Source organism: Notothenia coriiceps, unplaced genomic scaffold, assembly GCF_000735185.1.
Source record: "Notothenia coriiceps isolate Sejong01 unplaced genomic scaffold, NC01 NC01_scaffold00013590, whole genome shotgun sequence".
Classification (NCBI taxonomy): domain Eukaryota; kingdom Metazoa; phylum Chordata; class Actinopteri; order Perciformes; family Nototheniidae; genus Notothenia; species Notothenia coriiceps.
The window spans coordinates 413253-429940 of record NW_011346291.1 but is presented as its reverse complement, the minus strand read 5'-3'; the positions used below and the strand labels follow the sequence as shown (position 1 = coordinate 429940).

The window sequence follows — 16688 nt, the reverse complement described above, 5'->3', positions numbered from 1 at the left end:
TGAATTAAGGTTCCAGTTTCAATAAAACCTGTACTATTTACACCTATGTTTTAGAGGCTTGCCATTTAGAACTAATACACTTGATTGTATTGGGTTACTCTTATTCTGACTATTTGGTGATTTAGTTCAGCCNATCACTTACTGTACGGATGCCCAGTCATTGGTACACGTTTATTTATAAAGTCTCTGTGTTATCAGAGAGCAGATATAATACGGGAGTTTACCCAACAAAGCTTTATAAATAAACGTGTACCAATGACTGGGCATCCGTACAGTAAGTGATGGCAAACCTGCCTTGGCATACAGGGTACAGTGATGAGTAAGTGCTTTACAATTTGTGACAAATCTCAGTGCGCTGTGATAGGCGGCATCTAACTTGTTCAGACAATAGGCAGGTGCATTCATATAGATCAAATCACCATAGATCAGCACAGGTAAAAAGGTCACAGTGACTAGCCTTTTCCTGGCTTCAAATGAGAAACAGGACTTCTTTCTGAAAAAGAAACCTAGCCTAACCCTCAGCTTTTTAAGCAGGTTATTGACCTGAAGTTTAAAAGTGAGAAAATCATCAAGCCAGATACCTAGGTATTTATAACAGGTAACCACTTCAAGTATTATTCCTTGCGCAGTTACAATATCCAAAGTGTCTTTTTAGCTTTTGAAAAGAGCATTACCTTGGTTTTATCAACATTTAAAAGAAGCTTTACTGTAGTTCAGAGAGCTGAGCCTGAATAATGTTAAAAACAGCCTGCAATTTAACAACAGCCTCCTTTATGGAGGGACCTGCACAGTACATCACGGTATCGTCCGCATAAAAATGTAAGGTTGCTCCATTAATATTGACATTTTCTACCACACTACCTTTATTCAACAACCTTTAACCTAGTTATGTGGGAGTACTTTATTAAATCACAGCTATGTTTAGTAACAGACACAGTTATTTGTATTGGCTATTACTTTTTTGATTAATGAGTCCATCATTCAAAAACGAAACCAAGATATATTCAATTAAAAATGGAGAAAAGCAGAAACTTGCCGGAGAATCAAGAAGGAGAGGATATTTGGTGTTGCTGTTTTCAAAACTAGTTGCATAATAAATAAACTTACTTACATAGTTGATGCACACTAATTGTCTTTTAACTCATCAGTAAATCAACTAATAGTGTCAGCAGTCAAATTACCCTTTAAGTTAATGTGTGTTGTGTTTGTCCATCACATCCAGCTCTGAAGAGGTCCTTTGAGGTGGAGGATGTGGACACTTCCTCTCACTTGTCCCCTGGCTCCCGTCGAACCACCAGCTCCCCTCACCGTAACGCCATGTCTCCCACCAGCATCTACTACCGTGACCTGGGCACTCCCCCCCCCGCCCCGGCAACCACCACCACCACCACCACCAACAACAACAACCTCAACTTTATCCAACCCCGCTCCATCATGGGTGGAGGAGGCTCCAAGACCCCCGAGCCGGTGTCTCGCCGATCCGAACTCTCCATCGACATCTCATCTTCCTCCAGCAAGCAGGTGGATAACATCACCAGCCCTTCTTCCACACGCTTTGCAACCAACAGCGCCCTGAAACGCCCTGAAGTCCTGGGCCACACCAAGACCCCCGAGATGAGCCATAAGAGGGAGGTCACTTTCGCTAAGACGCCTACTGATTCTCCGGTGATACGCCGCAATGAAGGCAACAATAACAACAATGGCATCAGCAGGGCCCCTGAGCAGAATCACGCTCGCAAGTTTGAGCCTCCTAATCCCGGAGATTTCCGTAAACCTGAAATCAGCATCACCAGGGCTCCTCCAGAAAACAACGGCCACCACCAACCAGTGCACCACCCTCACCACCCCAACCCTCATCACAACACCATCGTCACCACTTTCCGCTGCTCCTCGCCTAGTCATGGACGAAAATCCCCAAACACTGACAGTAAGTTTGTTTAATCATAGCACCTTTTAAGAGCAACACATTTAAATATGTCAACTCAATACTTGCTGACCTTCAATGTTTTTTATATTCTCACCTTACTTCACTGATGCAGAAGTGAAGTTAAGAGAGATGTTACAGACGCTTATGTCCACCAAGTGAAAAAGCCATGGCAAAATGCATCCAACCAACAAATAATGGAAAATCTGAGTAACATAAGGTCTCAAAAAAGGCTAAAATAGTTATATATTTCCATTTCCTTGTTCTTGGGACTGAATTAGCTGTGGTTTTTAGAATGCTAGCGGAAAGACTACTAAAATGGTTTTAATGAGTTGATTCTTCTTTGTTAACACATAATATATTTTGGGTCTCATATAGAGTCTAATGATGTTGTTGGAGTGTTGTGTAAAAGGTTAATCAGAGACTGACTAGTTTAGCCTAGCAGTGCTTTGGTGCAGATTTAGCTCAACATCCTGTGTGATTGCTTTAGCACAGACATACCAGTTTGGAGAGACACTGTCATCAGTGGAAAAGAGATAAAAGTAGTTGAAATAGGCTATCTCAAAGTCAAATAAAACCAAATGACACCTAATTATGTGTGAAGGAAAGGGAAACTTTTCCCTCTTGGGTTTAAGTTATTTTACATTCAAACCCCACTGGATAAAAACAGTCTAATTTTCCAGATTACATTTCATTGGGGCCCTGATTCGTTTGGGTTTTTTCTTCTGACTTCATAACTTCCTGCTCCTTCTCCACACACACTGAGGCAGCAGAATAATGCCAGTATCGGATCTCTCAATGAGAAAAAAGTCAGTAATAGGAGCAGCTTTTTCATTAGTCTGATGTCTGCATGTGATCGTGTTGGCCTGTCTTTCAGGAGAAACAGCAGACTGTGGGTCTGTATTTGTGGTAATCCATGTCTGTTAATGCAGTATTGGAGCCGACTTGGTTTTATATTGTGATGAAAGTCAGCAGCACAGGCATATGGTAGTCAGATAGTACAGTTAGTAGTGCTTCAGTTAGAATATGCCATAAAGAAGGATGAATATCATATAATGTACACTCTATACAAATATTTTAGGACATTGTATGAAACTTGCAAAAACGGACACAGGAACAAATTGGTAACACACCCAAAACATTGACATACTGTATCATCACCTTTTAGGATATGATAAACTTGTTAGCAAACAGTTGCATATATTGATAGATAAGCAGCAACAATATCATTCGTTTTAAAGGTTAATGTGTTTGTTCTCCTTGCAAATCATTTGTAATATTCTTTCTTTTTTGGCTCTGTTTGTGTGCTCTACCAATTCCAGAGGGTAAATATCCGTTTCATTTAGATACAGCTAAATTATCCATTATGTGGACTATCTAGTTTGTAAATCTGCTGTGCGGGCATGAGCAGGTAGTGTACAGTTTATCTTAAGAGCTTTTTCACTCAACACATGTGCTTGCTGCATCCTTGAGAGCGGTGAGAGCGAACCAGAAAACAGTTGAGCTGACGTAAATAAAGTAATAAAGCTCCAGAAAACAGAGGGGAGCTAATTGGATTAATCAGATAACCCAAATCACTTCCTACCTGACCTTCACTTTATAATTTGCTCTTGATTAATTATAATGATGGTGCTTTTTTGTTGATTTTGTGTTAAATATTCCTAGTTTTACTGGCTGTGTTTAAAAAGGTTTCTACTTCAAATGACTACATTTGAGTCTGTTTCTGTGCTGAGAGTTTGACAGGCTTCTCTTGTAGATTATGGGGGTGGTCTACATGTATTTGTCCACAGAGAGAGGCACTAATGGGGTCTAAATGGAGGATGACCTGCCTGAGGGGCCCACCCTGCTTTACTTTACACATTATCAAGAGAGCTAAACACACAACAAAATAACTCACACACTTATAAAAGTACTGCTGTCACATATTATGATAAAATGTACTTGTTTCTATAAACTATAAACCCTTTGGCCAAAATCATATCAAATACACATTGTTTATTTGCCCATGTTTGTTTATTTGGCCCAGTTGTAAGTGCTTTCAATTGGTTTTTAGAGCTATTTTGAAAATTGTCCACCTAGAAGAGCTTTTGCCAACCCCGAAAGCAAAGTTTATTAGGCATAGTTTTATTATTTTGCCTATGGCTGTCAACTGTGTCTTTGGGACTTTATTAGATAAGCTGACTTCCTGCCATTTCAGTTTTTCCTCGAGGAAATGACATCACACATCATTTGGCTCACAAACACACACGCAAAAGCACACCGAGTATCCTCTGCTTCCTTCCGTGTTCTGTCAGTGTGATTGTTTCCCCCACTGCGTGACCTCACTGCAGTGCACTTCCTCTCTCAGGGGTCATGTGATCCAGTCAGCTTCCCAGCCAATATCCCTGTGTGCTTTGATCAAAGCATCAGAGAGTGAGACACACTTTGTTTTATGCAAAAGGTCAGCATGAAAGGTGTTTTGGACACAAAACACACATAATGTAGAGTGTACTGGAGTTGTTGGAAGATCACTGAAGATCTAATATGTAATTATTTGTGTCTTTACAAAGTCAGGGAAGCTCATCCACAAAAATATCCACAAAGACATGTATGTGCTCGATCCTGGTCCCCGTGATTATTTGTTGGCTACTTTCTTCTTTTGGGAACTAAATGTCTTGGGTTTTGTAACGTAAAACAGTGTAATGTTGACAAAATATACATTTGAAGACGTAACTTTGGACTCTTAGAAAGTGTGGATGGCATTTTTAGCTATTTTATCACCGTAAAGTTTCAACAACAAAAAAAGGGTGGGCATGAAATGATTTGCCAGACTAATCGGCAATGAAAATAATCTTACGTCACAGTCCAGTTTATCAAACCCTTTAATCTAATGGATGTTCCACTAACCTGGTAGGTATTATATTGTAAATAGCATGTTATAGGAAAATTGTATTGACAATATTGGCCAAAGTATTTTGGTTGAGATATCAAGGATTTAGAATATGTTCTTCACAGAAAATTAGCAAAAGCCAATGAGTCTCAGGTTGAAAAAACAATTAATTGCATACATTTTCTTTTAGTAAACACTGAAAACGGGTCCCACAGACTCAATCAGCACATAAGGGTTGAAGGTAAGCATATAATAATGTTAAAATGTGCTAAATATATACACTGCCTTCAAAAACAAAACAAAAAAAGAGGAGTGATAAACTGATTTGCTATTCTCAAGTGTCATTGCTGCTTATCTGCCAATTGCACAATTTCACGACTTGTTTTATTTTTTGAAAGTAGCTCTCATTCTAAAAAAGGTTGGAGAGCCCTGATTTAGATGTATTTATTATTTGTATTAGTTGTCTATATATGTATTTGCAGAGACATGTGTATACAAATATTACCACTTGGTATAATGTGAAGACTAAAGTGGATAATATTATACAATATAAGTGCTTCAAGTGCAGGACGGAATTCATCCAGAATCGGTGTGATGACATCGAATCGTTGTGATGAGTGATGGTAGATGTTCCAAAGGAGAATGAGAAAGAGAACCTCGCCGTCAGGTTAACTGCAGGCCACAGACACCAGAGTCCCTGTGATTAGGATCTGGTCTGCTCCGCTGCGTTCAGACAGATGGGGACGCATATCTCGACAGCAGGGTCTGCTGCGCATCAATCCATCAAACACAGCACAGAGAACTCTATCTAACATCTGAGTGTAGGCCACCTGTGGTCCAAAATGAAACATTTCTTATCACGTTTCAGAGCTGCTTTGACATTTGAGGAACTTTGTTTAACCTACAGACTTTGTTATGGTCTTCATATGAAACCTAGTCACTTTAGGACAACGATTAGTACAGGGCTGCAACAACCTTCATTATTGATAAATCTGATCATTGTTATCTTTCTTTTGTTAATTGTCAGATAACAATGAAAATGTTGTCATAATTTCAAACAGGCCAAGGTGACATATTCAAAATTGTTGTTTTATTCAAACAATCAAGCTACAACCAGTGAATGATTGAAATGTTTTCAATTAAAAAAAATATTAAAACGATCAATGGTTCCTCAAAATAGTTGGCAATTATTTTGTTATTGATTTAATAATTAACTGAACGGATTCACGCAACAATGGGCACTTTTTTTTACAGTGTTTCAACAAATGGTTGCTGTCAGTAGATCTACAATAGCTCAACTATAAATAGTAAAGCTATCACTGGGGAGAGATTGGTAGGTTATCATTGGGGTCACACCGGTAACCTCATTTAACGAATCCTTTGAGTTATTTTATTGGGATATTTAAAGTTGCGAAATAAATCCATCCAAATGTAATTACTGTGACAGCACTAAAGGGAGTTGAAAGAAAAACAAAGCCACAGTAGAAATAGTGCTCCTTTCCGCTTAGGTAAGAAATATGAAAATGTAATTACAGTGCCTTTTCACGTGGCATTGAGTCCTCTCTTCCTGTTGTGATGGTAAATAACGAAAGTGATGTCCTGATTTCAACCTACCAGATTATGTATGCTGAACTGGAATTTGTCCTTATATGGCCTAAATAAACAGATTATCTTGTAGAACATTTGTTTCCCTAATTGAGGTGTGGTGTAGAGGTGTAATTATGGAAGAAAGCGCAATTGAAAGCATTTGTCTTGTATTTAAATTGCCCTTCTGAAAGTAGGGAGGGGGGGACAGCAGAGGGCTGTGGGCGATTTGTCTCTGCCTGTCCTTAGGTCAGGAAAGGGCATGTGCACACACAAAAACACTCAAACACACTTCCTTCATCTCATATTTTGTTGTTGTGTTTCAGCGACACACCTACGCTAGCTCACACAGACATACAGGCACCCTGAGGTGAAGGCATAGCCGAGGTCAATCCTCTGCTAGCGTAATTCCCTGGACTAATCCCAGACCATTACTCAGTGTGACCTGTCGGATAATTACCCAGAAAAAAGGGGAGAGAGAGGCAGAGAAAAAGAGAGAGTTTTTTGTCTATGTGTTTCTGATAGGGAACTGTTGGTGACCTAAAAAAACATTGTTCTATATTGTATGTGGTTTTCTGTTGACATATGTTGTTGCATAATTCTGAAAATCTGCAATGGTCTTACCTTTTTAAGATCAGGAACTACAAAACAATCTGAAGGACTAATACAAACTCTCCCAAATCAAAAACAATTAAATTAAGTAACCAATCGCAAACATTAGAGAACTCCCTATTATGGCTGGGAAATAATTACTTAGTTCACACTCTGTTTTCCATTTGAATGATTCCAAACAATATGTCATTAAATAAACCAAAGTTGGTTAATAAAGCTTGTTATACATGTTAAGTGATTTTTGTCATGTACATACCCTGCACATACATAATAATAAAATAATGAATTGCTTTGATCCTCATTAATAATGTATTCAAGCATATCACTAATTGTTGCTTTGCACGACATGTCTTCTTTAGTCTTTTAAAATGTTACTGTTAGTTTAAAGTGATCATGTAGGAATTTACTTGCTCATTAACCATTTGATAAATAAAATGTTACATTGATATATTTGCAAACCAATAGGCCCTTTTCATCCCTCCTCAAATTTGTACAAGTTAGATCAGTACATTGGATAGGTTGAAAGATGAAAACAATTTAAAAAGGAAAGTTAAAACGTGGAAATGATTTCAAACATTGGCTTGATTATGTCTGTTCCTCCTGTTCCATAAAGAGCTGATTTGTTTAATGACATTTTAAACTGGATATTTTATGCATTTCATTTTTGCCTGGAGAAGGTCACACTAAGATGTTCTTACACTGAAGCACAGATTGTCTCTGACTGTGTTGTCTTGAAGTGTATGAGCCTCCAAACTGTAAAGTCTATCATATCAGTTCAAAAGAGTCCCAGGGCGACGATAAGAGTGACAAGTGTCACTTCTCATTATCTTGAATGTGACTTTCACTGTTGATGTGCTTCCTGAACAAGCCACCAGGAGGCAGTGTGTGACAGGTGAAATCTGTTTAGACACTGAACCTGGCACGCAGGTAATATTAATCTGTATTTTAACCTTTTTTCTAAAGGCAGTTTTATTTACAAAGAAAAATCTAAATCAATTTGTATTTCTGTCCTTTCTCTCAGAGTATTGAGCTCGATAAAGTACGAAACCACACTGAGGTAGTCTGTAGAAACCCAACACAAAGATGCCAGCCTATTTCCGTTCATGTTTTAAACTCTCCAATATATCACAAAGATAGACACTTATTGAAAACATTGTACTGAAGCTTTTACAAGTTAAGAAACTTAACTGGACATAAAGGAGTTTTCTTTTTTCTTTTGGAGGAGGAGGATGAGAGAAATGGGAAAGGATTAGCCCTGCAGACCCAGATAAACAAACGACCCACACACACCCACAGACTAGCAAGCACACACATCCCCCCTCTCCCCCAGATAAGGCTTTCGGAAGTTGAAGTTTACATTGAGCATCTGGGGGAAGTCAAGGGTTAAAGAAGTTTCCCACCACTGCAGAAAGACCTTTGTCCTCTTTAGTCATCTAGCCAAATCCCAAAACTGTAGTAAACGCCCCTTTTTCATTGACTCTCTCCTGCATACTGTGAATACGACACTTTCACACATCATGTTTACATGCGTATAAAAGCACACACATTGTTAAGCACTATCCACTCCCTCTAATCGCACATGGCTTTTGGCCGAATGATCCCACTTTGTCTTCCACAGGGAGTTTAACATAACAGCCTAACTTTGGATATGCACACATAATAACTTAAAGCCCCTTAATCGACCCTTTTCATCACCATAAGATAAAAGACACATAGTAGGATATGGGCCATCAGAGGTTGATGAAGCAGACCCAGATAACAGTTGCTCAGTTAATGTTATCTTTATTCTCCAGGTGAATCCTCCCTCTTGTTTATCCAGATATGACTCCACTGGGAAAATGATGTCCCTTATATTGGCAAGGGAGATGAAAAAACTAAAGCCAGAGTCATGCAGTAATGTAGGTCTCGGAATGGAGTTTAAGAAAACATGCAAGCATGAGTCATAGTTGGAAATAGGAATAAAGGACATTTAAAAGAATTATCCAAATGTCCTAAAAATGACAAATATTCGATCTGTTTATATAAGGCCCAGAGTTGTTTCAATGAAGAAGAAAGGTTCATACCAGGCTAGTTTTTCCTCATATTCTCTTGTAATGATGTTTGGCCCACGTGTTGTTTAGGGATAGAGGACATACTAGAATAACAATAACTGTGTGTGTGTGTTTATGCATATGTGACAGGCAGATGGTCATTTGTGCCACATTCCTGCCATCTGCTGAAATGACTAGATGAAAGTAGACAAGGAGCAGAGGGTCGTTCTGTGAGGGCGTGAGTTGGTCTGAAATGAGCTTGTGTGGAAAATGAAAAATAAGGGGGCGCATTCTTGCCCCTTATGTTACACCAACTGCATAATCACTTCAGTGTGTGTCCTCTTTTAGCATGCCCGAGATTCTCTCATTTGTTTGGCTGCAAAACTTGCTGGCTTTGAAGAGAACGCCACCAATTTAGAACTGTGCCTACATTTCCCACAATGCAGAGTGACAGTGCCAATGATGCTGACTTGGGTGATATCATTAAAGCAAAAAAATTAAAAAACTATAATTTAGATAACGTGCATTTAAGAGTTATATCAAAAATCCTTTGTCAATCTTTCCTCCCGTAAATACAAAAAACAAACCTGAGACTATAGCTGCGTTAGGCTTAGACATTTTGAAGTGAGATAAATACAATTTAAAATCACAATTTTACTCCGGCAAGACCAAGTTACTGTTAAAACATCATGGTCCACTGGGCTGTGATGAAGTGATGGTGAAGAGTAGTTTCAGTGACACTTACTCTGTTTCCAGGCTGTCAGCTCTGTGAAATCCAACTGTGCCAGCTCTCATCTCTATTTCAGCTGGGAAGCATTCAGATCATAAGCAGCACAGTGCAAAAATAAACCTTGAGAAAAAAAGAACTTCTACTGTTTTTCAAAGGTTTAGGCAGAAGGGAAGTAATACATACCTTTCCTGGTTATAATCTGTATTGCCTCTTTTGCGTTCTTAAATCCCCTCACTTTTTCAGTCCACAGATTCATGTTTTAGATTAGCTGAGTAAACCTTGTGCAGGCGTTCTGCTCAACTGACTGATTGGTTCCTCAGTTGGGAATGTACAGACAGACTTTTAAGGCACTAACAAACAGACTGGATCTTATGTCATAACTGATGTTTGTGGTGTTAATTTAGGGATTTAGTGAATATATCTCTAGCTTTGTGGTTTACAGGCAATTAGATTCTTTGAAGAAAGCCGTCATCTGTTGAGAAAAGCCCTGGCAATGAAGCCTGAAGGAGCTTTGGGGCAAACTTTTACCTCATGCCTCGATGGTGTGAAGGGCTTTGGATGCTGCATAGCAGACTGCAAACGTCAAACATCACTCAGTGAAAGAGGGCGCAATTTAAGATTGGTGGGAAAGGGCAAATTTCCTCGGATGAGTTAGTTTTTTTTATGCACTGCCAAACCCAAATTCAATATTTATTTGAAGTTGTTCTTGATTTCCTGTCCTGGCAATCACATTCTGCATGTTTAACCAATGCAACAAATCATTTTTCTTGTGATCTCTAGAGGCTTGCTTGTCTCTCTCTGCACATGGAAGGTTTCTATTATAGATAATTAGCATCAAAACTGAACTAGATGTTTCGGGAAGACGTGCAGCGGCCGCGCAAGGAGTTTAATCACAGAGCTCCTTCAGGCTTCTCTTAGTTTTTAGAGTTGAGTCATCTCTGTCCCTCGCCCCTGCAGATGCGGATGCAGCCAGGGGCCAGGGATTCCCCAGAAGGCCAATCCCTTGGAGTCTTTGTTTGTTGTTCATCAGGGAAAGCTTCTAGAACATCAACAGAAATAGAGTACATGTTGGTGTGTGTGCATCGGGAAGCATAGTTCGTAACATTAGTTCTTGTTCATGCACAGAATAGTGAAGAATTTTACAGCAGCTGCCACAGGCTGGGAAATATAGGACTTCTTTGTGTTATGAGAGTTTTGTAAACGTTTTTTTCTGGTTAAATACTCGAAGCAAGAAAGGGAAACAGACAGAAAGAGATGACTTCTACTTGCAGTGAGATATACAACCAACATGAGATGGAAACTCTTCGTAAGTATCTGTTTGCTGGTCTTTTGTGTCTGTGGGGGAGCACAACTGTTTTAGACTATCGCGCTGTGCAGGAAAGAGGGACAACTGGTTTCTATTAAGGCCAATCAAGTCGAGGAATGATGTATCCTCTTCAGATGGGGATTGTAGGAAACGCATCCGAAGAAAAATCCTCCCAAGATGCTGGTTTAACATTTGATCCCTTTCTTTCTTTTTATTTTATTGCATACCGCATTGTTTAGTTAAACCAAATCTGCTTGCTGGACCCTTTTTTAAACTTCCTCTCAAAATCCTTTCTTCATTAAGTAGAAGAAAAAGCTTTGATTGAAATGAAGCAATATGGGTGTTATCTTTGTCCTTTAAGCTACCTCTCTCTTTTAGGCAGGCCAGCTGGAAAAGCTTTGGTGGCTTAAAAGAGATCAAAAGACACTATAGGCACACACTTCCCCATAAACAAAGCTTGGACCACAAACTCTGTCCAGTTTATCTAAGCGGTCAGCGTTATGCAAACCGCACAGGGATTTTACTCTGTTAGTATGGTAAGGAGCTGATGAAAAAGCAAACACAGGCCTGAGTTATTGTAACCTTGAGGTATTATGTGGTGTGTAAAGCTGGGGTATGAGAAGGAATAAACTCGGAGTGAAGTATTTTAATGTCAACATGTGAAGTAGCTAAAGATATACTGGATAGAATAATGAATCTGTACTGTTAATGTACAGTTTAAAGATTCAGTGAGAGGGGGAAGGTTGAGTTTTGGGGGCCACTTTAGGGTGTTGAGATAAACCGTCACTCATCACACACATGCTGTCTCCATTTGCACACCAGGGCAGCAGAGCAGCCACAGCATAACACACAACAGGAAGTCTCCAACAGACCCAGCTATCTCCCCTGTAGACATCCAGGCCAGATGTTCTTCTTCTTTCCCCTGTCCCTCTTCCAACCACCACCCTCCTCCTTCCTCTTTATTTTTCCTTGCCTCCTCTTTCCCTTACTCCCTCCCTTTCTTCTTATTTTCTGCCCTTCCTTCAGTCCCCCCTCCTCTTGGGGAGGATGTGTCACTGAGTCACTCGGTCAGCTGAGTCATGGAGGTGACTATTTTAATCAGCTCCATATGTGCTCTGCCCTGATTTGGTGGCCTTCAGCAATCAGCCCTGACCTCCTGGCCAATCACAGAGCTCGCCAACGGGCCTCACTGCACTCCAGTCGTCACATATTCTTCAGTTACCCCTCACAGCACACATGATTTGATGAGTGTGGTCATCCAAAATGGCCACTGTGTTTCAAGAGAAAAATTATGGAACACAACTTCAATCTTATGTATGAGTTGTGCAGAGCAGAATTAAACTATTGGTTTTACTTGAATCAAAAGTTTATATACATTTTAGTTAACGTAAAACTAGTACAGAATGTCTAATCCCAGAATATTATGTAGATTCACTGGATTACATTTATTATTGCATTAATTGTACATGACTTTAATGTTGCCGTTTGTAAACATTGAGCTACTTATTTTTCTGAATATGTAAAGTAACTAAAGTTATGAACAGGAGTAAAGCAAATACATTATGTTTCCTACATGTATTCTAGAAGCATAAGTTATTGAGTAAATGTACTTATTTCCCTTCCCCCACTATATAATGTAAACAGGGAGTTGTACGGTACACTTGATACTTATTTTGAAATGAGTCATCATAAAAAGCATGCACAAACACACACAGTGCGTGTCCGCTGCCAACACACTTAATCACCAAGCCTGGAGTGGATTCAAATTGAATTCATTTGCGATGGATGTTTTGCTCAAAGCTGCTTTTGATGTTCTAAGGAAAGCTAATACAATTACCTTGGGGCACAGAGCAGACCTCTCTTTTAATGTTTGGTTCCCACAGGAGGAAATGGTAACTTCAGTCACTGGTGGGTCATATATTGCACTGACAACATTGTTTATTGTTAAGTGAGAGCTTCAGTTGAAAATGTTTACTTTACTGCACAGAGATATACATCGGGAATGTGTCAGATTTGTTACCCAGAACCCCCAAAAGACTGTTCATCCGGCTTCTAGGACAGTAACACGTATACTTAATGTCCTGTTTGACTGGAGATGGCAGATTTATGATCTGAAAAAAAACTGTGAAAGACCTTTGCTTGATGTTGATGTTTTTTTCCATAGCTCTACTAGCTGATAACATATTGAAAAACTGGAAAAGACATAAAAACTGAACAAAGGCCCATCAAAATGTTTAAAATCAGAAGCCAATGGGTTGTTGATTGCATTTGCTGTTCATACACTGTCTACAAGATACATTAAAGTTTTTATTAGAAACTGACATAAAGTTAATCTCGACCAATAATTAGTTGTGTAAAAAATGTTTAAAATAAAAGTTCTACAGGGTTAAATCAAGTCAGCTTCATGGTTGTTTAATAGAACATGACATGTCTAGGACTATGGAAACAATATTGAACATTTTCCAAATGATCACCTGAAATAAACACTTAGACAATGCATTCATGGTTTTGTGCATTTCAAAACGAAACCACAGCCAAGTGTTAGATTCAGTTCCAGCTTCAGCAGGCAGGAAGTGTTTTCTGCTGATTGTTAAGAAAATCTCTCTGAGATATTCTGTCTTTATGCTGATTGAAAACTGTGAGCCAAAGCAAGAAAAGCAACACATTACATTCTCTCTCCTTACAGTGAGTCAAGATCAGATCCACGTTACCAGTGTCTTTCCTATATTTGGGGTTTTGCAAACACTTTCATCTAGTCTGGAGCCAATATTTACTTCATTGCAAGTTGATTCTCTCAAATTGTTGTACATTTGATATTCCTGTGAGCTGAGTGGTAGCAGATCACCAACAAAGTAAAATAGAGAAAGCCCAACAGAGAGCATTTCAAACTTTTGATGAGATGTATCTGTTTGGCTTGTAGACAGGAACTCTTCTCTGCCTTTAAACATGTTTTTCTTTTGGTTTCTAAAATTGGAGATGTTCTGTTTTAGTCATGACTTTAGTCATAAGTCAACCACAGTTATGAAGGATAATTTTTGAGTCGAGTTGTCAGAGAGAGACAGTGCCCTGAAGGATGAAGGAGGGGGATGGCCAAGTACTTTTAATACACAAACAGTCTCACAGACACACCCTGCTGAAAAAACCAGCATAGACCAGCTTAAGATGGTTGCTGGTTTTAGCTGGTGTTAGGGCTGGTTTAGTTGGTTTACCGGGTTTGACAAGCTGGTCTTGCTGGTTCAAGACCAGCCTGGCCAGCTAAACCAGCGGTCATGCTGGGCTATGCTGGTTTAGCTGATAGTTAAGCTGGTCTATGCTGGTGAAGCTGGTATTTATGCTGGTCTACCAGCAGTCTTGCTGGTGAAACTGAAACAGACATAGACAGAGAGTGCGGGACACTACGAGACGGCAGTGGTTGAAACAAAGCGGTATAAAACATGGTTTTGACTGGCACCAACGGTCGGGGACTCGGGGAGTGAAGATCAGTTGAGCGTTTCTAACTCCGCCCAGCGGTTGCTTCTGAGAGGTTCTGACAGCTGTCTGGGAAACGCGCTAAAAGTCCTTCTGGAGGTAAGCAACAGTACACAATTTCACCAAGTCTGAGAGTAAAAGCTTTCTCAAAGGTTCGTTTTGCTTTCTTAACGTTACGTTAATGTTAACTTAACCTTACGTTTACTAGGAGGATATTGTTACTTCCCTTAACAAGAGCTAGCTGTCTTAGCAGTTTAGAATATATCTTAGTCTTAACAGTTAGCAGCTAACGTTTTCTGCAGTTTGTGTTTCCCCTGAAAAACGTGATGTAGTTATTTAAGGGTAAGTTAACTTAACGTTATCTTACAAGTTGATAGGGCTAAGTTTTGTTTAAAATCGTCAATGTAATGCTCTTTCAGAGACACCTAAACAATAAGCGTCGCAATGCAACCGGGTGAGAGGCCACAAAGTATAGCGCAGCATTATGCATTTGTTTACATGCCCACCGGAACCCCGAGGCATTACCAACAGATCAACGCACAATCAACCCATACAGGACATCTCTTTCTCCACATTAAGTGTTAGACATTAGAATTGACTATTCTTGTCTGTTACATACTCTTTTGTTTGTCACAAACTATTCTTGTCTGTCACATAAGTGGCGGAACTGATGCGGTATTGTGCTAAGGGGAAATTATTTTGAACGGACATTTTTGCCGGAGGGATTTAGATTTCCCGGTCTTCAGCATATTTTACCGGTCATAGGCCGGTGTTAGAGTATAAATTGAGTCATGACAACTGGCGACATTCTATTATTTTCGTCATAGGAATCCGGGGCGTGTACATTGAGGACCCATTGTTGACTTATCAGGAAAGAAACATCGTTTGTCGTTTACGTTCATCTTTTGCTATATCTGCCTTCCTAAGATCACTTTGCTGCACATTCAGTACTCGTATGTGAGGTTGTGGGTGAGAGTCCGATATCGTGACGCTTACAGGTAGGTATCGAACATTACAAAGTAGGTGACTGTGTGGATGCCTGTTCAAAACATTGCAAACTTCAATAAATCATTTAAATTATATATTTGTGTCCGACTTTCATTTGTTCATCGTTCTTAATGTGATGTATAATAGCTTTGATAGCTGTCCATACCTTCAGACAGCCTAAAAGTAAAACACAAGTTGTTTATTCACAGCCCGAACGCTCATCGAGATGACTGGATCAGTCATGACAACTTGTGATCAGCTCCGATTAAATTGTGATATCAATTCTGTACCTAACCTCCAGGGAGCACGTTTATTTTATGAAATACCTGTATCCCTCTCATCACAACAAAACTCTACACTGTGCAGGAAAAATAATTACATACATGAAAATAACCTTGATGCATGGGAATTAAACACACAAACTATCTTCCGTGGCTATACTGATATGTCACAGTAACGGTAAACCACAGAAAAGTAAGTCCAGCGGGGCACAAGTTGAATACATATAATACGGTAGTTCTATTATGCCTTTAAGCCTATACGTTTAACCCATAAGAACCCGGACCCATTTCTACTTTTGGGGAAATTAAGGGGAACGGTACACAGTCCGATTTTCGTACACTGTCTTGCATCGATCTAAACCCTTTCCAAAAAAACAACGATTTCAATTTAAGTTCGGTAAATTCTTATTTTTACCAATGTACTGTACAGTAAACAATTTGTATTCGACAGAAGTCGAGAAAAGCCGACGATTGTTTACATTTACAGGGGAGACACCCGTGCTATGTTCCAATAAGACTAAGACTAATGTAGAATTCGGACACACCTTGTAAAGAACTACGTTTAACTATACTTTGTTTACGGGATTTATAACGACCAACTGTGCCCACAGGTGTAGTCGCTGAAATTGGGATTGTAGTGTCATTTGGGCCTCACTGTATATACGTGTTAATCTTTATACGTAATACCAGACCAGTCAGAGCTTAAATCGGACTAGTCTAATATAAAATCAATTTGTATACGATAAGAAGTTAACGTATCTACAAGTTTGTTTACGTTTGGTTTTTTGTAAAAGGTAGGAACAATTAATTCAATAATTTATCTCGAATGCATGGTAATCCGCGGGGTCTATAAACTGTGATCCCCCCAATGAACGAGTCTTTACACGGATAAATCCC

The 16688-nt window shown here is 39.4% G+C and overlaps 1 protein-coding gene across 2 annotated transcripts in view; it reads left to right on the top strand.

The window, feature by feature from the left end:
- Positions 1 to 1225: 1225 nt before the first annotated feature.
- septin9b (septin 9b) overlaps positions 1226 to 16688 on the top strand; it is a 43171-nt gene continuing 27708 nt past the window's right edge. The window contains exon 1 of one of the 2 annotated variants that reach the window (XM_010774122.1): positions 1226 to 1927. In XM_010774122.1, coding sequence (XP_010772424.1) covers positions 1318 to 1927 — 610 coding nt within the window. In that variant the 5' untranslated portion in view covers positions 1226 to 1317. Of the gene's footprint in view, positions 1928 to 10872; positions 11056 to 16688 lie in introns of those variants that run through there. The other variant, XM_010774123.1, reaches the window with a different exon arrangement.